Here is a 26,905-nt window from a genome sequence, read left to right as displayed (position 1 = left end):
TGGCTACAAGAATGCATGGGAAGGATTGGAGAGGACCCGAGCCATCCACATATCCTTATTTAAATACGAGACCATGCACACAGGCAGAAAATTTGTGAAAGGGCCAAAAACAAATACAAGTTAAGGCATACTTTTAAACTGTCTAAACATAGAGCACGTTTGTCAATACACACAGATCCACTGAATAAAGGTGGAGGCCTTATAGATTCAACGTGTTTAATCACAGCCTATGCTGACCGCTAAGCTATGCTGAAACAGGAATAACCCACAGAAAGTTATATTTTGAAATAAAACCAGACTTTTTTTTTTAAACTAAGCAGAGATGTCCTGGTTGCATGGGGGAGATGACTCCACAGACCTAGTCCAGAAAAGCTACTAAGTGAATAGAAGATCAAAATCTAGAGTTACTATGACATGTTACTGAAAATACTCAGTTTTCAACAAAAATTTATAAGTCATGAAAAGAAACTGGTAAGTGGTAAAAAAAAAACCAATACTCAGAGGTGAAAAAAAGTAATCTGTAGAAACTATCTCTGTGAGCCCAGATGTTGAATTCAGCAGACAAAGGCAGCTATTATAAATAGGTTCAAAAAACTAAAGAGAAGCTTGCTCAATGAATTAAAGGAATGTATATAGATAATGACTCCTCAAATACAAAATAACAACAAAAAGATGGAAATGCCAAAAGAAAAAATAAAAGAACCGAGTGGAAATTCTGCCTTGGAAAAATACAAATTCATTAGAGGGGCTTGACATCAGATCTGTGATGGCAGAAGAAAGAAATCAGCAAGCCTAAAGATAACTCAATAGTTATTATTCAATTTGAAGACACAGAGAAGAATAAAGAAAAACGAACTGATATTCAGTGAAATGTAAGGCAATATCAAGTACACCAACATATACACAGATGCAATCCTAGAGGAAAATGGGAAATGGACAGAAAAAAATATGAAAAGGTATGGTTACCATAATTCCCAAAATTTGATGAAAAATATTGATGTACATATCCAAGAACCTACACGAACTGCAAATATGATAAACCCAAAGAGAGTCCCTTCAATGTACCTCATAGTCAAATTGTTGGAACCCAAACACAAAGAGAAAATTTGAAAAGTAGTGAGAGAAAAATAACTCATCATGTACAGGGAAACATGAAAACAATTAATAGCTGACAACATTAGAAACAGTAGAGGCCAGATCCAGTGGATGAAAATTGAAAGTGCTGAAGAAAACAAAAAAGTCAGCCAAGAATTTCATATCCAGCAAACCTTCAAAGGTAAAATACCTTCCCATACAAATAAAGGCTGAGAGAATGTGTTGCTATCAGACTTGCCTTACAAGACTCATTAAAGGAAGTCCTTCTGGCTATAAGAAATAATACTAGAGGTAACACAAATCCTTGAATAAATAAAGAGCACCAGAAAAGATAATTAGGTAAACATAAAAGACTGTACAGATACATTTTTAACTTCTTTTCTTTCCCTTAACTTATTGAAAGCCATGGATTAAATAAAAGGAAAACAAAAACGCTATAAAATATAATAAAAATTTTAAAGCTGCACTGTTGGGTTTACATTACAGATGTAATATATATTAAATAATAGCACTAAGAAGAAGAGGAAATGGAACTATTTTGGAGCAAAGATTATATATTTTAGCAGAATTAAGTTAGTGTCAATCTGAAGTCAATTGCTATGAATGAAGATACATATTCTAATCTCCAAAATAACCACTAAAAGAGGGGAAAGAATTGTTAAAATGGAACACTAGAAAATATATAGTTCACACAAAAGAATGCCGTGAAGGATGAGAGGAATAAAAAGACTTGAAACATATAGAAAATAAATAGCAAATGACAGGTGTAAATAACATGGAATGTGAATATATTAAATACTAATAAAATGGCAGAGATTGTCAATCTGGGTTTTGAAAAAACAAGTAAGATCCAACTATATAATGGCCACAAGAGATATCCTTTAGATCCAAAGGTATGTTTGGAAGTGAAAGGATGGAGCAAGATACATCATGAAAACAGCAGAGTTGGAATGGTTACTATTATTAGACAAAATAGACTTTAAAAATTATTATTACTAGTGACAAAGAAAGACATTTCATAAAGATAAAAAGGTCAATCTATTAGGAATATGTAACAATTATAATCATACACACACCTAACCACAGAGTCTGAAAATACTTGAATCAAAAACTGACAGAACTGAAAAGATAAATAGGCAATTCAACAATAACCGTTGGAGACGTCAATGCTAGACTCTTAATAACTGCTAGAACCTGATAGAACAATTAGAGAGAAAAAGAAGCAAGGGTGTAGAAGACTCACAAAATACTATCAATCAAGGTGACCCAGTTAACATTTATGGAACACTCCACCAAACAACTGGACATATATTGCTTTCAAGCACATATTAAAAATCTCTAAGATATATCAATATGCTGGGCCATAAAACAAGTCTGGATAAATTTTAAAGTACTGAAATTATACAAAATATGTTCTCAAGCCATGAGGAGCTAAATTAGACATCAAGAATAGAAAAAAAAGGGAAACCCCCAAGCACATGGAAATAAACAATACACTTCAAAACAACCCATGGCGGGGGGCGGGCAACGGTGGCTTGGTGGCAGAGTTCTTGCCTGCTGAGCCAGAGACCTGGGTTCCATTCCCAGAGCCTGCCCATGTCAATAAATAAATAAATAAATAACCCATGGGTTAAAGAAGAAACCACATGGGAAATTAGAAGGTATTTTGAACTAAATGAAAACTAGAACACATCACACCAAAAATTACAGGATGTAGCTAATGTAGTACTTTGAGGGAAACATATACCTTCAAACTTATATATTAGAAAAGATCTCACATCAATAATCTTATATTTCTACCGTAAGAAACTGTAAAAAGTAGATAAAACTTTTGTGAAAGCATAGATCCCATCTCTGTACTCCTGACTAGAACGATTTACTTGATGAAGCAGCCCAATCACTGAGAACAGACAGCTCACTGTCCTTCACCTTAAGTCAACATCACACCTTAGCAAACATGACTCTCAACACAGCCAAGATCTCTCTGCCCTAAATTACAGAAGAACTTTCTAAAGCTCACACAGCAAGTCAAATGGAGGCCAGACCTGAGAGTCTAAATGGGTGACCTCACCACGTATAGGGGAAATATGGTGAGAAAATGCACATAGGGTGCTCGCGATTGTGCCTGGCACATGTTAATTTTCAATAAATATTAGGTAACAGGTGGTGATTACTACTAACAGGTGACAGTTCTGAGATTAGAAGCCTCATTTTGCCATTGTTGGGTGAATACACCCTTCATCCTTATCATGAGTCCTTGAATGTTACTCAGGAAAAAAGAAAAAAAAAACCTGAGCTATCATTCTCAGGGGCCTTTTGTGAATGAGAATTTGGCAAAAAAAACCTTCCCTAATGTTCAACAAGGATGCACTCAAATAGCATATGAGCTGACATCTCACAGTAGACTGAAAACACCAGACAGGCAATGGGAGACCTCCTGGAATGATGTAGAACACCATGGCTGAGAAGTGCTTCCCCCACTGACTCCATAAATGAGACACTACCGTATGGAGAGTTCGTGTCTTTGGAATAGGATGACTTTCCTGTGAACCATTTGGCTGCTGTTAGCATAGCATCTCCTCCATAAAACCCACACTGTGGCCTGATGGCTGCCATACACTGAGGGCCTACTATGTTCCAGGCACTTTATATGTTGCCCATGGCCATAGAGCTGTAAAGTATAAAGAAGCCAGGATTCAAACTCAAGTCTTCTGACTCTCAATCACTTGCTCTTAACCACTGCATCCCTCATTTACACATTGACCAAATCATTCCATAAGGGCTGGGACTTTGTGTCTTTGCTCTTTAATCGTGCATCCTCAGACTACTAAGAGAGTGCCTGGTATAAGGCAGGAACTAAACAACCAAACACACAAATACATACACATTTAACTGGGCTGTTAATACGGATTGGAAACCATGTAAAGTGATGAAAATGCAGAAGACACAAGCTGGAGGGGCACAGCTAGGGGAGCAAGGTTGAACAGAAAGGCTGATGACTACACTCCAGCCGGCTCAGGCACCTGGGGCCCCAGAATATTCATTCAGAACCATGAGAATGGACAGCTCCTGCCAAGCCATTTGATTCAGAGGAACTTCTTCCCAGCAGAGAGGAACTCTGAGACAAATTCAGAGGAAACTAGGAGTGCCTGCCAGGGGATGTGACAGAACAAGAGTGGCTGCCTTTGAGAGGATGGATTGACAGCTCTTAATTGTGCTCTTCAGACCAAGTCCCCAGGGACAGAGATTTTGCTGGCTAAAATCAATCAACACTGTAGACACTCTGAGGGGAGGAGGTGGGCCCAAGGGTTTTCTCACATCGATCCGAGAGACCTGACAACTCCTGCCTCAGGAGCAGAGAGAGATGGGAGAGACCACAAGCGGGGATGCAGCTAAGGTGAGTTGAGAGAGCTCCTTCGCTGACCTGCCTGAGATTCCACCATCACAGTCACTCCTGGATAGGCTTCAGCGTAAAGCATAATCTTACCCAGGAAGGGTAACCTGGAAGGGAGATAGGTATGCAATCTAGGATGATTAGAAGTAAAAGATAGGGTCTTTTGGAGCCCTGAGTGTATGCATGGGTTTCTCTGGGCAGCAGGTCAGAGGTGACAAGGGAGTCCTGAGCAGCTAGAAGTCAGAATAAGAAGGACTATGAAACAGGCAGAAGGGATTTCACTTCTTTATCACTTTTGCTTAAGCCTATCCCAGTACAGGATCAGGACTTCCATGCCACATCTCTGCTGAAAGCACATCAGCAAGTTATCACCGACTACTTGATAAATCCCAGACTCCAGACCTGGCTAACTCCATGGTCTGGCCCCTACCAGTTTCCTCAGTCACTTTTCTTGCCACTTGGCATCCTCTATGCTGCAGCTACACTAAACTAGTCATGTGTTATTGTGATTCCAGGTCTTTGCACCCACTGTACCCAATGTGGGAATGTCCTGTGCTCTTTCTCTTACCCTATTTCTCCAAACTGTCCTTCCAAGCTCAACTCAAGTTTGGCCTGCTTTCAGTTGTTTTCTGAGTGCCCTGGCCTCACTCCTACTGCAAACATCAAAAGTCTTAGGGGCCTTTCCTGTGGTGTCCCAAAGCCATCACTCAGTATCGTAATTGTTGTTTTGGTGTCTTTCTCCTCCATGACATTGTATTCTGTTCAATCCCATACCTCCATCTAGCATCTAGCACAGGACTTGGCACAAAGCAGGCACTTAAAGTTGGATGAAATCAATAATAAATTTAATACATATTTTAAGTTCACATCCATGGAAGGTACATTCTGTACAGAACTCTGTCGAATACTCTGCCTGGCCAAGGGCTTCCATTCGAAAACCTTGCAAGAGGAATCTGAGAGTCTGAGTTCAAATCCCAGCTTTTCCACTTCCTGGCTGGGTGGCTGTGCTGGTTTGAAACTGTTATGTACCCCAGAAAAGCCATGTTCTTTTAATGTTAATCCAATCTTGCCGGGGGCAGACCCATTATATGGTGGGATGTTTTGATTAGGTTATTTCTATGGAGATATGGCACACTAATTGTGGGTACAACATTTTGACTGTATTATCTCCATGAGTTTGTGACCCTGCCCATTCAAGGTGGGTGTTAATTAGTTTACTGGAGTCCTTAAAAGAGGCCACAAAGAGAGAAAGAGCATAGAACTGACACAGAGAGCAGAGAAACGAAATCAAGACAGACGTTTGGAGATGATAAGATGAAGGATGAAATCCAGAGTCTGCCCCAGAAAAGCTAAGTCAGGGCGCACAGATGATTAGAGTGAATGCCACTGGAATTAGAAGCTGAAATTAATGAACTGGGAGCAAGGACCAACTGATACCAGCCATGTGCATTCCCAGATGACAGAGCTGTGCCAGATACTGGCTGCCTTTCCTCTGAGAAGGTAGCTTCTTGTTGGTACCTTAATTTGGACATTTTCATGGGCTTAGAATTTGAAACTTGCACCTTAATAAATCTCCTTTATAAAAGCTAATCCATTTCTGGTATATTGCATTCCGGCAGCTTTAGCAAACTGAAACAGTGGCTATGGCCTCAATTGCCTCCACCGTAAAATGGGGATAATCCCCAGAGTGGGAGGGCTTTATCTTTTAAGGGTTGTCTCAGGGTGAGATGCTCTAATCTTGTCACATTGTGCACAGTTCCTGATGAGAGTTTGTGATATGTGGTGAAGGCCATGTGCTATTTTTGTTTCAGGGACACAACATATCCAACAGATACCCACTGAATGAGAGTATTTCATTGAAAATAGTCTTGGCATGAAAAACCTAAATTTGGATGCCACATGTTAGGCACACAGGGGGTTTCATCGAGCCCATTTTACACCCTGACAATGAGTCCCCTCTGCCACAGTCTAATGTCTAATGACAATATTGACCTTTTCTAGCTATCAAACTTGTCTTATTAAATCTTGAGGTCTTAACTGCTTTGCACACAGAGGCTGACAGTTTGCCCACCCGAGCACGTGTTCATGTATAATTCATGGACCATCACGTTGCCTGGAAAATGAATATTTATCAGCTTTTTCATAAGAGGAAGGATGGCATTCCCTTTCATTGCTACAAAAATTCTATGCTGCAGCAAATGAAATTTGTGAGCAAATAAGAAAAGAATAAGCAGCAGCAGAAACTCCCAACCAAGTCCATTCCGTTGGTAATTTTCCATTTTCTGAGGCCACTACGGTATACGGAGGTGGTTTTGGTTTGGCTACAACAGAGAACTGCTGAGTCGTTTGGAGTAGAAATTTTCCTTCTGCTACACTCATTTCCCCTGCAGAGAACTACCCCCCATCCCAGCCCTGAGCTGTTTTCAGTCCAGGGAAGTCTGAGATTCTTTCAATGTCTCCAGTCCAGACCCTGTGAACAAGGCTCAAGTTTTGGTGGTACGAAGGATAAGGAATTGCCCAGTTCCCCCACCCCCCCCCCCAAAAAAAATCCGCATGCTGAACGTGATTAATGCCTCTAAGCCTGGCACAATTTCATGGCTCCTGAAGAGGGTTACCCCCCAGAGCACGGATTGCCCTGTACTATCCCAGCCAGGTCTGATGCCCTCTCCCCATAATGAGTTAGGAGGGCCATGCTGCTTTGTCTGCTGCAGGGTGGCCTATACCCTGATTCCCCTACAGAGAAGAGCCAAGAAGGGACCTAAGAAGTGGGACTCTATTTACTCTTCTTGGCTTGTGATTCACTGACTGAGAATTACAATGCAGAAAATCTCACGCACGCTTACTTGGAGGTGAAGTTTCAACATGGTTGCAAATATATAGTCTGCATATATTTGGACATATCACACTGGCCTTGAAAGATGCTACTGCTGCTGACAACAGTAGTTAATATTTATTGAGCTCTTCCGATGTGTCAGGCCTTGTGTCTAGCACATCAACTGTGTTAATACACATAATCCTCAAAACACCTCATTGGCATAGGTATTGTTTAATCCCACCTTACAGAAGAGGAAACTGAGGCAGAAAACTGAAGTACCTTGCTTACATTTACACAGTCCCAAATGGAAATCAAATTCAGGTCTGTCTGACCCTGAGGTACATGCTCTTTCAACTTTCCTCCCCTGGAATCAAGAAATTTGAGTTCAAGGACTTGCCAATGCAACTGCCTAACTGTGCATCCTCAAGGGAGTAATTTCATCTCTGGGAGCCTCCATTTTCTCATCCACAAAAATGGCATAATAGCACTTATTTTGCAGAGCTGTTGCAAGGAGGGCTTTTCAAATTCTCACAAGCTCTACAATCATTGATAATCCTATGGCCATTTTCAATAGAAATATTTATTGAGGGTTTGGAACCAGGGATGTAGAGGCAGTTACAGCCTTCTAGGAGCCTACAGCAGAGCTGGAGAAAGAAGACATAAATGGAAAGAAATACAAGGTTAGGGATGAGCATTCACTCATTCACTCGTTCATTCATGGAGCACTTACTATGAGCTTTGAAACACAGGGGATCTAAATAATTTCAGAGAGGGACAAGTGCTTCGTGAACATTCATACAAGGTGATATGGTGGAGCTGGGATCTGAATAGAAAGGTCACACCAGCCATGCACCCACCAGGGGAAAGCTGTTTCAGGCAGAAAGAGCAGCTAGTGCAAAGGTCCTGAGGGGGATATTCATTGTAATTCTTGAAGATGGGGCCCAGTGCGAAATAATTCCCAAACTTTTTGTTCTATCAATTCCTCTTTTCATAAATCATCTCTGGGTGCTCGTGCTAAGTGAACACTCTTTGGAAAGGACAATTTTATTATTTCTCCTGTGACCCTTCTCACAGGCATATGCTCTTCTGCTCATTCTATTCTTATTCTTTCCTGCACTTCCACACACTGGGTTTCAGAGGGGCCTTTCTAGGAATGGTGATGTCCTGAGTAATACTGTGGGAATTGCAGTTTGGAGGAGGCACCTGTATCAAACCTTATGCCACCCTCAGCATTAGCTTCAAGGCCCAGCTCCGGGTCCCAGCAGGTCCAGATGCCTCCCAGGGTAATCCCTGTCTGGCATGCAATCTTGCCAGGCTCTAATCAAAGCAGCCAGGGTCCCCATCCCCTCTTGTGCCCAGTTTCACATACCTTCCTCTCGTCTATTCCTTCGGAGGTTAACATGTGCTTCTTCATGAGGGGAGGGTCCAGCACTTGGAACCGCTGGCGGAACTGCGTGAGCCCCATATGGTCAGCATAGCCTAGTGGACGAGATGGGAGCAGGTGGGAGAGGAACATGGAATCCAAGTAAGAAGACCCAGTCTAGGGCCTTAGCTAATAACTTGCTGTGTGGACTTGTTTCTCAGGGCATCTGTTTCCCCATTTGCTAATTTAAGAGATTGGATTCTATCAGCATTTCCCAAATGTGTGTTCCCCAGAACACAAGCCCAGTAAGATGCTCCACTGGAGATGTGAAAAAGCTGCACACTCACTTGCCTCTTGGAAGGCTACAATGCATGTTAGTATCAGTATCAAAGGCTCAGGGAAGACACCTTATTAGTCTTGCTGAACCCAGTTTCCCACACCTGTTTGACCACTGAAACATTTTACTTTTTTGTCTAATACTTATTACCACTCCCACAAATTGCACCTGGGAAATGCTGAATTGGGTAGTATGTTAGGACTCTTTTAAGTCTAACATGTAGGATGAACAGAGCTGCATTCTTCTGTGTGGAAAAGTGGGAAGAGAAGGCACAAGGAAAATGGAAGTCCAAGAGAAAGGGAATTTCACAGACAAGACACAGAATAGGGAAATAAATGATCTGCACCACAGTTATAGCAACAATCAGCATTTAACTGAGTGTCTATTATGTGCAGGCCACCAGAATAATAACTTCTTTATATTACAGGCACTCAGGGGCCCATGATACTATTAACTCCAATTTACAGATATGAAAATTGAGGCCCAGAGGGGTAAAGTCCCCTGGCCCAAAGTTACACAGATAGTAACAGTCCCAGCTGGGATTCAAACCCAGGCAGTGACAAGAAATAATCCAGGTGAGACTAGGCAAAGACGATTTCAGGATTTGGACTTCATCCTAGATGCAGGGAACAGAAAGACCCCATAAGTGGACAGATGGGAGAAGGGTCTGATGAAATCTCACTTCACAATAAGTCAAATGCATAAACCATGAGGAAGACTAATCAGGGGTGTACATGGCTAATCTAAGAATCCTTCCTGGCGAAAGAGGAGGGTCTCAAACCAGCTTTGAAGGATGCAGACAACACAGAGACAAGGAACTAAAAGGTTACAAGCCTGGGCTTTTTGGTCGGACATATCTGGGTTTATCCCGTTGCTGCCCTTGTTTAACTTCAGAACTGTGGATTTAAAAAAACCCTCCTTTTTGGAGATCCAATTCCTTCACATACCAAAGGAAAATAACAGCATCCACTCTCACACTCCACTATAAACATGATGGTTATAGCAAAAGCAGTTAATATATACTGAGTGCTTTTACGTGTCCAGGCATTCTTTTAAATGTTATTTCTTTATTAACTCATCTGACCCTTTCAAACTCTCTGGGAACTGAGCTGTTTTAGAAGAGGAAAGGGAGGCACAATCTAGGGATATGCTCCTGGGTCCCAAAGCTGGAGACTGGTGGAGGCCTTCCCACTTCAGAGCCTGGAAATAAGTATTAGACAAAAAAAATAAAAATTCTAATGGTTAAACAGATGTGGGAAAGTCTGGGTTAAACAAGACTAATCAGGTGTCTTCCCTGAGTGTGCAATAGGTGATATTTAATGAGCATTTACTATACACTAGGCACTGGGCTAAGGTCTTTGTGAGAATGGCCTCAATTAGTATATGTAACTAAACAGTGCCTAGCCTATAGTAGGTGCTCAATAAATGGCATTTACATATATATGTGTGTATTTTATATCTATGTGTGTGTGTGTATATATACATATATATACACATGCTCTATGAATATATTCAAAACCATAAATATTTGATATATGTGTTTTGGTATATGTTTATGTTTGACATATGTTTCTCTTTGTGCAAGTCAACATGTCATATCTGTATGTGACAGAGACAGAAGAACCTGGGAGCAGAAAAGACAGAGGGAATGCAAAAGCTCCACTCCAGAGACCTCAATCCTTTCCATGGTTGAAAAGCTTGTCCTGGCCCAGCTGGGCTGTTTCGAGAATGAGGGGGCAGATGCCACAGTGAGGACACGAGGCCCTAGAAGAAGCCGCCCTGACCAGAGCATACACACAATAGTTCTAACAGTTTGACAGCAGTCTAAGACACCTGCAATGGCCCAGTACTTCCCATCAGCCAAGCAGAATCGATCGGCTGAGGGGCTGAACCACTGGCTGTGACCATCTCATTATTCCCCTGTGACATTATCTGTCCCCCTCTGCTTGTGGCTGTGCAGGCAGGAGGGATAATCAGTGAGGCACCTGGGGGAGGGAGGGTCTTGTCTCTGCTCACAGTAACTCTCAGCATCTGTCCAACACCTCGTGCCCAGGGTTCCATTATTAACACGGTGGGAAGAGATGGGGATGCAACCACAAGCTGGGACATTAGTCACTGCAGAGACATTAAACAAACAGGTGCCCCCTGAGACTCTCAGCCAGCCCCAGCCACCCCATCCACTGCCAATGTAATGGCTGTACCTGAAGCTGAATCCAACTGTTACAGAGGGGACTGAGGGGCAGGCAGGAAAGTATGGGAAGGATTAAGATCAAATGCAACTCATCAGATGAGCTAATGGGGAAGACCTTGGGTGCATGCTTGCTTTCTACAACCCAGACCAGAAGACTTTATTCCTTTGATTAAAACCCCTTCATCTAGGGCACGGATGGTTCAGTGGTAGAATGCCCACCTTTCATGCAGGACACCCGGGTCGATTCCTGGACTATGTACCCTGCCCCGCCCCCTAAAAAAAAAAACAAAAAACTTTCATCCCCTTGCCAATCCATCATTTCCCCATTTGGGACCAGGTGAAAGCTAAACTCCTGGAAAAGACATTCACGTCCCTCCCTGGTGGATTCTCCAGTCTTGAATCCTACACTTCCCCCCTCATTTTGAACCCCGTTCCCTGAAAATACTGGGCTCTTTCATGCCTTCCACATTTACACATGTTGATCCCCTCCCCAAACCTCTGAGACCCAAGCCTTGTCTTATGTTTCAAGACCCAATTAAGATGTTACCTCCTCTGTGAGGTTTTCCCACTTTCCCCAATGACGGCATGAATCCTGGCACCTCCTGCACCGGGTGGTGCGTGTCCTTGTCACATTGTATTAGCATCATCTATTTCCACACTGATTCCCCAATCCAGATTGTGGGCGTCGTGAAGACCAAAATGTTACTATTCTGGAAATCCTACTTCCTATCCCAAATAGGTGGTCCTCAGATATTTCTTGCTGAAAGGAACTAGCCCTCATCTTCCAGGAACTTACAACTAGTTCAGGAAATAATGTGGGCTTTGTACTTAAAGACGTCAGGGTCCAAATCCCAGCTCTGCCATGGCCCAGCTGTGTGCCCTTGAGCAAGTCCTTTCACCTTTGAGTTCAGCTTCCTCATCTGTAAAATGGGGATAATCAGAGCATCTCCCTCACAGGGCTGCATGGAAAGCTCATGGCATATAGTAGGTGCTTCTGTCCCTTGGCTGCCACCAGTAGGCTGGCTGCCACCAGTAGGCGGGCAGGATCCAGGAGCCAGAGACAAGGTGTCCACTCTTTGGCTATCTCTTACCTGTCCTGTGCAGACGCAGTGCCTCCAGTATGTGGGACCCTGTGAGCTGGACCCGCAGTGCTGGGATGTCCAGGTACAAGGGCCCGCCTGCCCCTGGCTTGTCTCCACCAGGCTGGGGTGGAGTCGGAGACCCCTGCCCACTCTTGCTCTCCACCACTGGGCTTGGTACCAGGCAGTGGATGAAGTGTAACTGGGACCGTCTAATCACATTGGTCAATGCATCCTAGGACAGAGAGGAGAGGGGGTCAGGGTCAGTTATCTCAGGCGGAGGCAGAGAGAGCTCTGGGAACCTCCCAAACATACATTTAGCTTGGCCTGGGTATCTTTGGGGTGTATCTATGTCCTACCAAAGACCTCCTGTCTAACAACCTGATTCAAATTTATAAGAAATAAGGAGCCTTTATAACAAATGGGGAAACTGAGGCATAGAGAGGGAAAGCAGTGGAATCCAAGTCAAACCAACCACTAGAGAAACAGCTGGTTAGAACCCAGGACTTGGTTTGAGGGCTTTTACACTATAATATGCTCTGAGTGTTTTTTAAAATTTATTCCCATGCCCCAGTCCTTCTAGACTCAGCCTGACCAAAGCATTTCCCATCTGCTACTGGATTAATGTGTTCTGTTCTAGGTCACGTATTCACATCCAGGACTGGGTCCTGTTGCCTTCCTCCAAGGAGGGCTTAATAGTGGCAGTATAGGCATTGTGGTGAGTGAGAAAGGTGCATGGGGTGGGGTGGCTGTGATATTTATCACCCTAGTCAAGAGGGCATCTTTGGCTCCTGGGAACTTCTTGTAGTCTCTCAATATCGCCTCACATTTCTCAATCACTACTTAGTGGTGAGAGCTTGACCATATTTCTTAGCTCCTCTGAGCCTCAGATTCCTCCTTCGCAGAACTTGGAGTGATGCTTGCCCTCCAGGTTGATGGAAAGATTAAAGATGGTGCAGGTAGATGACCCATCCCCAGAATAGGTGAGGAATGTGTCGCAGGAAAGCTGCAATTCAATGTGGAAGGGTGTCATGGTCAGGTTCATGTGTCAACTTGGCCAAGTGGTGGTACCTGTTTGTCTGGTTGGGCAAGTGCTGGCCTGTCTGTTGTGATGAGGACATTTCATAGAATTAAATCATGATCATGACAGCTACATCCACAGCTGATTCCATTTGTAATCAGCCAAAGGGGAATGTCTTCTGCAATGAATAATGCTGAATCTAATCACTGGAAACCTTTTAAGGAGGATTGAGAAGAGACAGGCTCTTTCTGTTTCGGCTGCTGAGCCTCTCCTGTGGAGTTCGTTCAGACCCTCCATCGGAGTCGTCGGCTTCACAGTCTGCCCTGCAGATTTTGGACTCTGCGTTCCCGTGGTCACTTGAGACACTTTTATAAATTTTATATTTGTGAGTGTTCCCTGTTGATTCTGTTCCTCTAGAGAAGACTAGCTAATACAAAGGGGAACCTGCTCACCATCTGCAGCTTGAACTGGGCACACACGGCTTTCCTCTTCACCGCAGCCAAGCTGCTGGCAAATGTCCTCCTCAGAGCCCAGGTCCTCTGCAAAGCCTGCTGGGAGGTGCCCTCTAGGCCTGCCATGCCCCGGCAGACCGGGGGCAGGTTGGACCAGGGCTGGAATAGGCTCCGTAACTCCTCCCTGGCAGGAGTGGAAAGAGAGGGTAGCTTTACAGGGGCTCAGAGAGTGGCCTTGCCTGGGATAGGGTGAAGAAAATGAGCCAAACTTGCTTCCTGCTAATCTGCTTCCTGAACCCTGCCCTCAAATCATGCATCCCAAGCCCTACCTCTTTATTCACAGTCCGCTCTGCCAGGCATGCCTTTGCTGCATGATAAATGCCAACTCCTTCTTCCGATGATTCTCTCACACCTGCAAATGCTCTCTCTCTCCACTGGCCTTGAAACTCTCTCCTTTTACTGGACATCCACGCTACGAATATCCCTGCAGCAATTCCACCATGAATGCACTTTCTTAGGGGGCAAAATCACCTTGATTATCCTTAGAACTGGTCTAGTATACAGTAGGTGGCTAATATATGCTTCATGAAAGAATGAATGACTCACTGGCAGGAGCTGCAAAACAATGTGAGTCAAATGCCTTGCCTAACACCTAAAACCTGTAGGGCAGTGCCTTCCCTAAGTGGCTCTGTAAGGTAGCAGTTCTGAGAAGAGAGGGAAGGGTGGCTGGTTCCTTAAGTGTCTGCACTAATAAACCTGAGTTGGTCTGCCTTCTTGTCTGAGCAAAAGAGGACTAAGAAGGCTGAACAGATCCTGCCGTGCCATAGCATGGAGCTGGCACTCAGTGAAAACCTCATGCCCACCAGGCCTCCCCTTTCCAATGAAAATATACAGGCCTCTTCCTTCCCCTCCTCCAAGTCCAGACCCCATCCCTGGCCTCAGCACTGAAAGCTCATTATGGTCTCCTTCTCTGTCCAATCCAAATATATAAGCTATTAAGGAAATGACACTTACCCAAATGAGTCAAAGATGTGTTAAGCAAGCCAAACGCACAGCAGAGGTACAACGATTAACAATGGCTTAATTACATTCATGCTGAAATGGAAGCCTGGGGAGGGTGTGCAGGGAGCACTCTGGAATCAGGAGTCCCAAGAGGAGCGGGGGCTGTGGATACCACCTCCTTGTGCAGGGAGAGGAGGGCCATGCCCTATCTGTGGGGCTGGGAGAGCTGAGCTCCTGTCCTTGCTTTGTCCCAGATTTACTATGTGTCCTTGGGCAAGTCCTGTGTCCTCTCCAGGCCTCAGCTCCCTCATGTACATAACAAAAGGGTTTGGCCAAAACAATGGTTCTGAAACTTGAGTGTGTTTGAGGACCTCCTGGAAAATTGGTCACCAAAGCAGATCCCTGGGTCCCTCCCCCAGGGAAAGCAGGTGGGGCCCAGGAATCTGAATGCTAAACAAGCATTCCAGTGAATCTAGCTCTTTGAGCTTCAGAACCACAGTCTAAGAAACAGGGCTGTCTGATCCCCCAAATCAATGACACTTGGTTCTCAAACGGTAGATGGATTGTTGTAAGGTGCACCTGGCACCCTAATGGGATTTACTCCCAAATGTGCCATGGTCATTCACCCTTGTGGGCTAGGATTTTGCATATGCTGTACCGTCTTCCCAAAATTCACAAGACCACCCGGTCTACTCAAGTCCAACTCGTACTTATCTAACTCTATACCCCTCACTCTCCTTGAGTCACAAGACTTTAGAGCAGGAAGGGAATTTACAAGGCCACAGATATAAAGTCCTTCTATGAACCAGGCTCTTTAATACAGTGTCCCCTATGATACCAAACACGTAAGGCTGGCGTCATCACTCCCACTTCTTAGATTATGAACCTGAGACCCAGGTCATGCAGCTTAAAAGAGGCAAGAGCAGAATTTGAACATCTGCCTCACTTGAAAGCTGTGCTACAGCCAACGGATCTTACAAACTATTTCAACTACCCCTTATTTTATGTGAAGAAGCAGAACCCAGAGGAGGGAAAGCGACTGCCTACAGCCACCCAGGTGGCAAGGGGCAGGGCTGAGACTTGACCAGGGGTCCCCAACTCGCCAAGTAGTGCTCTATGTCATATTAATCTTTCTTTCACCCCCTCCTTGCCTTGATCTCATTTCAGGAGCTGGATGCTTGTGTATATAGCTTCCCACAAACTCTGCCTCACTGACTGAGCACTTCCCCAGGGACCTGTCAGACCAAAGTTCAAATGCCAGCTCGGCCCTTTTGTTGCTGTGTTAACCAGGGAAAAGCCGCTTAACCTCTTGGGGATTCAGTTTTCTCATCTATTGAATGGGGCTGATGACTCCTATAGTAAGGATTAATAAGATAATACTGATCGAGGATTGGGCACTTGTCCACGTGGTTGGTAATGCTTTTCCTTTTCCACCCTCATGCCCCAGCACCTACTGGTGGTTTGGCTTCTCTTCTTGTCCTCAAGCTCTTTCAGCATTGGACCTGGGAGGACTTCATCACACATGCACATGCACACATGCACACACACACACACACCCAAGACAAGCATTTTTCAATAGTTCTCTGAATTGAAACTAGCGCCTGCTGCGAGCCCTCTGCCAACACTTCTAGGACAAGCAGCCAGGGAACGGGGTGAGCTTTTTTTTTTAATGCTACAAAATGTATCATTTCGGTTTTATGATCCCCTAGTTCTAAGAGGTCCATAAAAGTTGTTCCAGTCACATCATCTCTCAGACTTAATGAAAGGCAAAAAGCTAAAATAAGAAGTCACAGCCGTTCAGCTTTTGTTCTACCTCCCCAGAAGGCCATCCTCTCTCCTCGGCTGGATTCACTCTGGCCCGGGGGAGACATTTTATTGGTGCAATTTGAGTTACAGTCCTTCATTTGATTATGGAGGGATGATATTTCCAGACCGGCATTCACTCACTTGGTGGTTGTGACCGCACAGCCCCAATATACCCAGGGCAGCCCCGTGTGTACCCCACCCCCTGCCCCTGTCCTGGCCCAGCTCACCTTTTCGACTGCTGCAGGAGCTGGGGGGCATCCAGGGCTGCAAGGTTGGGCTTGGCTCTGCGGAGCCAGCCAGTGAAGTCATAGCGCACGGGGTCCTGTCCCAGCTGGTGGGAAATCTCACACTGGAGGGGCTGTTCACACATTCGCAGTGGGGAGGTCTCTGAAAATGGACATGGAGTTTTGGGACCTAGCAGTGGACACCTAGTCATTGGTTAGTATTGCCAAGAACCCACTTTTTCCAGAATTAAATATATATGCAGACAGCAAACATTTCTGGACACCCACACTTCTGTTTTAGTGAATTTGTGCGTGTTACTTTAACAAAATGAATTACATGCCTTTCTTTCTTAAATTAAAGATACCTGTCTTTTCTAAACATCATCATTGCACACAATCTTCATAACTTTTGCCTTATCGATGTATCAGCTGGACTGCATTTACTTAATATTTGCTGTAAATCTACCCACATTTTTTTCTAAGGGAATTAATTTTAAAAGAAGCATCACATTGCTGGTTCAAAGAGCCAGTCATATTTCTTTTCTAACACACATGGAAATAAATATAAAATCATTAAATATTTTCAACATATTTAAGTTATTCAACTTAAAATCATCTTGAATACCATCAACCAAAGGCACAGCATTCTCTTGGGAGATGCTGGCACACAAAGGACTGCTAGAGACAAGGTGGGAGAGAGGAACGGACAGCCTCAGAATTAGAGAAGATCTGAGTTCAACTCCTGACTTGACCATTTATCATTGTGAGAAAGAGACCAAGCCACTTAGATCTTAAGCCTCAGTTTCCTCCTCCATAAAACGAAATAAAATGAATTCACTAATACATACCTCCTATAAAGCGTAAGGTGTGAATAAGATCACGTGTGTAAAATATTTTCTTCTAGTTATCACTCAATAAGCACTCATGCTGCTCATTATTATTGACTAAGTGGAACCCTTTGCTGAACCACAAAGAATTTAGCTCCAGATCTCCAGGGCTCAACATCATGCCTGGCATGTGAAAGGAGTCCAGGAGCGCTTGTGGAATGTACGGATGACTGCTGGCCATTTATTATACAGTGCACTTGTAGTGATGCTCTCAGAGGGAGCTGATGCATGTGGGATAGTTGCTATTGCATTGGACAGCTCCAACAGATCATTTCTAGGGGTGACAGTATTGCTTCGTTTCTTTATCTACTGTTCTTAGTAATCTTTCTGTTTCCACATCCTATTTTTGTCAATGTACCTGCATGTATTTGGGTTTTGAGTCCTTCCCCCAAATCCTAATATGCTACCTCTAAACTGCAATGAGCTAAGAAATAAAAGACCGACAGTTCTTGAAACTTTGTGCAAAATAAGTGCAATCAGGGAGTCTGCAAGCTTTCCAATGAGTCAATTACATGGATTCTGTCACATGATTGCCTGGAAGGCCTCTGGGTTCTAGATAGTTGAAGTTGCCAGCAGTTTAGTGAAATATTGCTGCATCAAGAGCTTCCTTTGAGCTCTTCAGAACTATGCAATCACAAGGGAGGCACATTTCAATGGAAGAGAAAAGCATCCGATGGGAAACCAAGTGACAAAGTGCACACCAGATCTGGTTCATACAGTCCACAGCTGCCCCTACAGTGCTGCCAGCATCTGTTTACATGTCTGTCTCCTTCCAACAGACTGGAAGCAACTGGAGGGCAGGCACTGTGTTTGCTCATCTTTATGCACAGAACTGGGCTCTGAATGAGGGCTCCATCAGAGCTTGGGGAGCTGGAAGGGACCAAGGCAAGAGAGAAGAAAGGCCATTAGGACCTCTGGCCTGGTATTTTCCGCTGGGCATGCTAACACACATGATATCATTCAATTTTTGTTTTGCTCTTTGATGTATCACAGAGGCTGGTTTTTAGATGATGAGACTGAGATTCAGAGAGGTAAGGCTGCTAAGCTAACAGAGCATGGCACATTGGGACAGAGCCAGAATGAGGACCCAGGTCTGTGGGCTCTAAAATCTGTTCAGGATGGGTAGCCCAGCAATGAGGGTCCTATACCCTGGGAACTGGCCTGCAAAACAACTCCCAGGTTACCAGTCTGCTCAATCCCCTCATCCACCCTTTCCTTCCAGAGGTGATTTTCACACCATTATTTTGTGCATCAAAGCATTTTATGGGGAGCCTTTGACTTTTAAGACCCTCACTGTAATTCACGTAAGAGACAGCCTTGCCCTGCACATCTATTTCATGGCTTCAGCCACTGTCAGCTCCCGTAGGAATCTAACCCCTCAGACATGGTAGGGTCTTCTGGAGGCTGCTGTGATTATCCACTGCCTGACTATCCAGCGGGCCTGGGCTCTGTGAGGGCTGACACAGGCCCACCAGCCCAGGATGGGGACGCTCCACAAAAGTACCTTAGGTAAAAGGGCTTCAAGTGTTCTGGTTGATTGAATATTCTCATTAACTCACAAGTAATCAGAAAGCTCTTGAGGCAAAAGTTTTCATTTGCTTGTTTGTTTGTCTGGGTTAGTGTGATGGTCTCAGTCAGTACAGGACAAAAGATGCAATAGTCTCTGCCCGGGGTAACTAAGGGCTGACTGCATCCCACCCAGATTACTTGGGGTTGGCCCCCCGGGAAAAGGAAAAGGAACCCCAAGTGCAGCTAAATCTCCCTCTGTCCCAACCACTCCTTACAAGACATCTTCTGCTTCTGACCCTGGCTCCGTCTCTTTTGCCTAAAAGTTGGAACCTAGAAAACATTGCATTTGAGAGTTATTGCATTTGATTCTCAATAATTGAGGTTTTCACATTTGCATCTATTCTCTAACAAGTATTCATTGTGCACCGCATCATGCCAGTGCCTTTCTAAATGCTGGGCATGCAGACCAAATGGGCCCACCCCTGTCCTCATGGATCTGCCCTTCCAGTGAGGGGAGATGAATGGTGAACAGACATCCGGCATCTTTCGGCAATACTGCAATGGAGCAAAAAGGAAGGCGGGGGTGGCGGAAGGCAGGAGTGAGGGTGAGGAGGTGTCAGGAAGGTCCTCCAGATCTGCAGGAGCTGAGGGAGCAAGTCATGCTGAAATGTGGAGGAAGAATGTTCCAGGCAGGAAAAGCTACCAGTACAAAGGCCCTGGGGCAGGAGTGTGCTTGGCACATTTGAGGACCAGCAAAGCACGGTATGATTAGAATAAAATGAGTGAGGAGATAAGAAGACAAAATTGTAGATATCCACTGATGGCTTGCTGGGTTCCAGGCTGCAGAGACAGAAGAGAACAAGACAGAGGTGTGCCCTGTCATCAGGGAGCTTATAGGGTAGCCTGGGAGACAGACTAGCAGCAATGTGAGCAAATAACTAAAATATTACAGGGTACGGAAAGAGCCCAGAAGGAAGTCAATAGGTAGCTGTGATGAGACAAGCATGGCTGCTGAGGGCACAACTTCAGGCAGGTATCAGGGAAGGTCTCTGAGCAGGCAACCTCTGCGCAGAAAATATAGAAATGCTTTTGTACACCTTAGCTCCTCACACCAACCCTCCAGGGTAGGTGTTACCATCAGCACCATTTTACAGAGAGGGGAGGTGACTCCCCAGAAGTTGCACACACTGCATTTAATGATAGGAGAAGAGAGCCAACCAGGTTTTGTGGCCCAAAGCCTGGGATTTTTACAGTTCTACCTCCTGGCTTCTTTGGGTTCTGAGTGAGGATCCTCCTACCCTGACCCCCCATCTTCATTCCCAAGCCCATCAGATGTGGAGACACGGGCTGCCTTCACGGTTTGGAGAGGGGCCACAGATTTGCCTGGCCTTTGCAGCAAAGCTGTCTGGGCCCAATGCTAGCTCCGCTCTCAGCCTCTACAGGACCTGCGCTCCTCAGAGCCTCTCCACTTCGCTGTACAGGGGGAATAGGGACGCCCACCTCACAGGGTTGTGTGAGAAGTAGAGACTCTGGCTATTAAATGAAGGGTTCTATGAACAGCAGTTTCCTCTGTCCCTTTGTTCTTGTTCACCAGTGGGCAAAGGGGAGGATGCACTTAGGAGTGAGATGGGTGACTGTCCCAGAGGCTGGGAGTCAACTCAAGCTCCAGGACCCTCCAGGGTGAGGGCAGTCTGGGACTGCATTATGACTTCCCTGGGCCTTAAGCACTTATGCCTTTATAGGTCCCTTCACTCCATTAATATATATATATTTAAAATTATATTTTTGATTGTTTGTATAAATATGAATATATTATTAATATAATATATATTAAAACACTCTAATTGACCTCAAAGTTTATTTATAAATCTGATTTTAAAAGAAATTAGAACATTTTTTCATGGGTCCCCACGCACTGTGCCCTAGAAGTTAGCCACAGGTAGTTAGTCTTAGAGCCAGCCTTTCCGGGAGTAATTTGGGCAATAATGCTCCAAGAAGAGCTGCTGGAGCCATCAGGTGCTGCTGCTTAGAAAACCTCCTCCTGATGGGAACACTGGAATCCACCTTGAACGCCCAAGACAGTGGCAACCGTAAGTCACCTTGGGATCGTGGCTTCTGCTGGTGCCAAGTCAGTGGATGGCAGTGCTGTGAGCTGCCTGTACTTGCTTCTCCAACTCTTCTCCCAATTTTTCATAAACCACACCAGTCAGATGTTTACCCCAAATGCTCCACTGAGATTACACTTGTCTGGGTCACCAGTCACTCCTCCTGCCAAAGAGAGAGTCATTCCTCAGCCCCCACCCCACATGACCTCTCAACAGCATTTCATAAAGTTGAGTGCCTGGCTTCTGTGGCTCCCATATTCTCGTGGTCTCCCCACTATTTGCCTGCCCACTGCTTCTCAGTCTCCTTGTCCTCAGCCTCTTGACATGGAATGTCCCAGGCTAAGACTATGAGCATCTTCTTGGCCAACACTCATACCCTTAGAGACTTCAGCGAGAATCCTGGTCCTCAATCACTTTCTTAAAGACTTATCTGCCTTAGTATCCACTTCCCCACGGGGGGTGTGAGCCCATTGAGGGTGGAAATACTGTGTGTGTGTGTGTGTGTGCACTGATGTAGTCCCAGGCCTTGAATAGTGCCTGCCACGTACTAGGTGCTCAATAAACAGTTGTTAAATGAACTGATGAGTGAATGAGTCCTTGTCCTGACTGTCAATGTCAGTTGAGGGAGATAAGATCTCAGCCTTCATTGCCTTATTAGGTACCTGAAGGTACCCTAGTGGAGTGGGAAGCATACAAGTTTTAGATCCAGACAAACCTTGTTTTAGATCTAGACAATCAAGCTTTGTATGACTTCATCATGAAGAAAAGAAGATCTTCCTCTAAATATGTGACAGGCTCCTACCAGATGATATGTACTAAGCAGTAGACACAATGTCTGGCATAGATATCTATTTGCCATCCTTCCAACCCCTTAAATATCAAGAATAATGATCTTCATCGCCATCAACACTCTCACCCTCATCAATAACACTTGTCACACTTTACAGGTGATGATAAAGTTTCACCCGTACGTTATCTCATCCATCCCTTCACCAGAAATTGTGGAGAAGGGGAGATCAGGTCCCATTTCACAACTGCAGTAAAAGAGACTATGAAAGGTTTGCTCAGAATAACAGAGGTAAAAGTAGGGGTAGTGGGACTTGAACTTGGGAATGATGGATGCCAAACCTAGTTGTCCCAGCTTGATGTCTTGATCTCTGCTTTCACTGCCCTTTCCCTCCCAACCCAATCCATCCCCAAGTGCTGTGGATAGTACCTGCTAAATACCTCCAGAGTCTGCTCACCTCTCTCCACTCACTGCTCCCTCCCTGGGGCAGGCCAGTTCCTCTCCTACCTGGCCACCTTTCCACTGTACTTCCACACTGCAGCCTGGGTAAACTTTTCAGAACAGGAATCGGACCAAACCTCCCATTGCCAAAAATCCTTCCCAGCTTCTCCTTGATCCAGGATGGCCCACAAGAATGTCCATGGTCTAAGCCCAAATGATCTTTCCAACCTTGGCCTGCATTGTGATCCCGTTTTCTGTTAGATCTAATAGCATGCACTGACCCCTGAGAGCCTACCCCATCACTTCAGACTCACTGTGAACATATAAGCTTGTCTGTTCTCATGTCCATCATCTCTCCCTTATGAGGCCATGGTTCATCTCTATATACCATGGTACCTAGCACACAGAGGTGCTCAATGTGTTTGGTGTATGCCTGAACACATGAGTAAATGAACACATAAGCAATAAAAGCACACGTGTACACATAGACATGCATCTCTGCACTCAGAGCCCGTGCAGGCCTTATCAGGACTTTCACTGCAGCTGACGAAGATGGACTCCAATACCCAGGCTGGCCTCGATACCCCCTGCCCCCCACCCTGTATTCCCTTACCTTCAGCCCCAACACCTTTCTTCTCAAAGGCCATACTTAGACGCTCGAGCACCACGCTGTCGCTGGAGCTCTCCACCCGGACTTCCTCATCCAAGACCCAGAAGAGACCTGTGGCAGCCTCTGCCCCTCCTCCAGCTGCTAAGCGGACCTGGCAGAGAGACCCAGGGGTACCGATGAGCCCTGACCCCAGACAAAGGCCCACTCCTGAGCCTCCCTTCCCACAGATGGGGAGTGGAGGTACCCCAAGCCTCAGTCACCCATGACGCAAAACATGCTGGTTCAAGGTCTTGGCTCCCATGGGCCTCCAGGCTCTCACTGTTGAAGCTCCCAGAGCTGTCAAAACCTCCTGGTTGCAAGGGGTACAAATGCTGCCTCTGTCCTCCCTTCCTAGGTGATTTGGGGCAATTCAGTGCACTTCTCCAAGCCTGTTTCCTCTTGTGTAAGATAGAGAATGGAAATACCTTCCTCAAAGGGCTGTGGTGAAGACTGAATGTGCACAGGCAGAGGGGAGATACCTTGTGGAGTACAACATTCTGGATACATAGGGCAGGTAGCTTATTTGGGCACAGCCAGACATGAAAGGGTTAATTCCATCTGCATCACTTCCTCTTGGAAGTTTTTGTAATTTTTTTTAAACTTAAAATCTTGATAAACATAAGCATTCAAAGACTGTTTCAGAGAAGGTGCTTGATTCAAAACCAGGGACCAGGAATTTTAAATCTAGCTGTGAGTGTCAGAGAACAACTAGGTGGCCCTGTCATTTTGTATATGGGAAAATGAAAGAGGTCTGGGGAGCTTAAGAGGCTTATCTTAGGGCCTACAATGAGTTGTCACAACCAAATAATGGCACTGAGTATAATGGAGGAATTGGGATGTGTAAAGCGACCAATTGTCCCCGTTTGCCTGGGACTGGGGGACTTCCCAGGACATGCGGTTTCTGGGCTAAGGAAAGGAAAGTCTCAGGTAAACCAGGACAGTTGGTTACTCTAACTCAGGAATATTAGTCCACATATACCCTCATAGGCCCACAGAGGGGAAGGAACACATCCAGGGTCACACTGAGGATCACAGAACTGGAATGGGATCCCACATGTCCTGGGTCTTTAACTGCGCCTTCTTTACTGGAGTAGAAATTGACACCCAGCCCATCTTCAGAAGGTGACCATTCCCCTGCCACAGCTCAACAACCCCGAGGACACCACACCTGTCTTCCCCATGCTGCCCGAGTACTTCCATCAAACCTGCCCTTTCCAAGGAGGGGCTCAGATGAGAGGCCTGATTGGAAGGGGGAAACCAGCCAGACAGAGATTCCAGGAAGGGGCACACACACACATCAATGGCCAGCAAGGCTGATGCATGAGAGAGCTTTGCCTACTGTGAGCCAAGGGGAGGCTTGAAAACCATCCCTAGCCAACAGGAGAAGGGGACTGTGGTGTCAAAGGGCAGGAAAAGCATCACCTGCACGCTACCTTCTGTGTGCTTAGAATCATGCCAGCCATTCTGCATGCAGTCTCTCATTGGTTTCACAACTACAGGAGATTACCCCATGATGGAATAAGAAAATGGAGGCCCAGAGAGGTGAAATGACTTTCCTAAGGTACCAGTATTAGACCCATAGTTTCAGGACCCATAGCCCAGGCATATGCACACCAACACGTCAAGTTACATGGCCAAGGGCAGGGCCGGGAAAGGGTTGGGTAATGGTGCAGGTTGGAAGTTGGCAATGTGGGCTCTAGGAATGGGAAAAATGAGTCCAAGTTTCAGGCATCCCCCAACCTAAAGTCTGTCTTCCCCTAAGGTAAGTTAGGGGCCTGAATCCAATATCAATCCCTATTTCCCATTCCCTACCCAATCTTCGCATGGGGCAGCACCCTCATCTGAACACCTGATCTTTCCAGATAAGAGTAGCCAGAAACTACTGGCCTCAAACTCCCTTCAGCTCAGCCCACAGGCTCCTCGGTGTGAGTCCAATTCTAAGCCACAGGCTTAGACATAAAGCAGTGGTTCTTAACCTGAAGAGCTTTTAAATATTCTGCTGTCCAGGCCACACCCACAGACCAATCAACAAATAGTCTAAGAGTGAGTTCCAGGCACCTGGGTGCTTCCTGGGGCAAAGTGTGCAGAGAACTATAGCCTAAAGACTCAACTCAGCTGGCATTTCACTAAAAAGGTGTGCGGCATTTGAAACCCTAGGTTTAGGGGATACCATGTTACCTGGGAAGGGTTCTGATCCACAACTGCCACTGTGGCCCCTGGAGAAGATTCCGGAAGGTCAAATTGCACAGGAACACCCTCCTGAAAAAACACAGAATTTAAAAGCTAGCTCCATTATGAGCTAGAACAGAGGAGAAAACTTCTGGAGGAGGAAGAAGACGTGAGGAACTGCATCATCCCTTGGACTCTGTATGAGCAGAAAGATTAAAAACCAACATTCCTGATATTGTTCGCCTTGCAGCGTCATCAGCAATCATGAGAACAGCTTTGTTATGAACTGATAATTCAACCCAGACTTTTCTACTAGTACCTAAAAAGTGCTGGACTGAGCGCTAGGTACTGGGGGGAACAAAGATAAGCTATGGATAATAAAAATAAATATCATATTATTATATATATCATATTATTATACTATAATATATCATATAGATTATAATTATGATAAAATATTATTCTGCTAATAAAAATAATCAGAAATGTCCAGACAGCACTGTGTGCAAAGCTATTACTCATCACAGCCTTGTTTATGATATCTTAACCTTGAAAACCAATGACAGATCCAAAGGAGAGTTGATAGAATCAGGAAAAAAGTCAAAATGCATATTTACTAAAACTTGTCAATAGAGTGCGGAAGCGTGACTAATATAATGCTGTGAGGAAAAGAGGAGACAACAAAATTACCTATTTAGAAGAACTGCAAACCTGTGGAGAAAACAATATACAGAAAAACGACTGATAAAAGGTACAGCAGTGTGGTAACAGTGGCTGCCTCTGGGTGATGTGGCTATTGTGTTTTCCACTGCCTTACACTTCTGTGTATTCTCCGGGTTTTAAATAAAGAACATGTGTTACTTTGATAATCAGAAATAAGTGAAACATTATGGGGAAAAAAATGGAACGGCAGCTGCTATCATATATTGAATGCCTAATACAGATTTGGCACTTTCTCCCCTACTTAATTAAATGCTCGAAACAGCCTCTTTAGGGAGTGTGGCAAAAATGATTATAAAAATAACCCCAGTTCCTACTCCTCCCTGTATCCATGTTCTTTGCAGAAGGACATTGCAGTTTCTTCCATCAGGAAGCAGAATCTACTCCCCCACCCCCTGAATCAAGGCTCAGCCTTGGATTTGCTGTGGCCAGTCAAATGCAGCAGATATGACACAAGCCACTTTCAAGTAAAGGCTCCAAGTTCACTCTTTTGGAACCCTGCCCAGCTGCCACAGAAACAAGCCTGGGTGAGCTTGCTGGAGGATGAGGCATTCGTGAAGCAAAGAGGAGTTCCATGCCTAGATAAGCCCATGGCCAAACGACCCACAGACACTTGTGAAAGCCTAGCCAAGATCATCAGAGCCACCAACCTGACATCCATCTGAGTGCAGATATAAGAGCTACCCCAGCTGCAACCAGCTCTGCTTAAGCAGTCCAGAGACTCCGGGGAATTACAAATGGTTATTTTTTTAAAGCAACTATATTTCTTGTGCATCATCACTGTGGCAAATAATGATATAAGAGTACTTTTATTTCAATTTTACATGTAAGAAATGGAGGGCTAGAGAGGGTAAGCAAC

General features: G+C 45.0%; 1 protein-coding gene across 4 annotated transcripts in view; it reads right to left on the bottom strand.

The window, feature by feature from the left end:
• Positions 1–26,905, bottom strand: part of MYO18B (myosin XVIIIB) — a 242,511-nt gene that overhangs the window by 157,067 nt on the left and 58,539 nt on the right. For all 4 annotated transcript variants that reach the window (XM_077160698.1, XM_077160699.1, XM_077160696.1 and 1 more), the window contains exons 14-19: positions 25,336–25,416; positions 23,122–23,269; positions 16,783–16,942; positions 13,748–13,931; positions 12,287–12,509; positions 8,674–8,783 (exon numbers count right to left, since the gene is read on the bottom strand). In XM_077160698.1, the coding sequence (XP_077016813.1) occupies positions 8,674–8,783; positions 12,287–12,509; positions 13,748–13,931; positions 16,783–16,942; positions 23,122–23,269; positions 25,336–25,416 (906 nt within the window). The remainder of the gene's footprint in view (positions 1–8,673; positions 8,784–12,286; positions 12,510–13,747; positions 13,932–16,782; positions 16,943–23,121; positions 23,270–25,335; positions 25,417–26,905) is intronic.

Source organism: Tamandua tetradactyla, chromosome 5 (assembly GCF_023851605.1).
Source record: "Tamandua tetradactyla isolate mTamTet1 chromosome 5, mTamTet1.pri, whole genome shotgun sequence".
NCBI classification, from domain to species: Eukaryota; Metazoa; Chordata; class Mammalia; order Pilosa; family Myrmecophagidae; genus Tamandua; species Tamandua tetradactyla.
The sequence above is the reverse complement of the archived record's forward strand: the minus strand, read 5'-3'. Positions and strand labels throughout refer to the sequence as shown.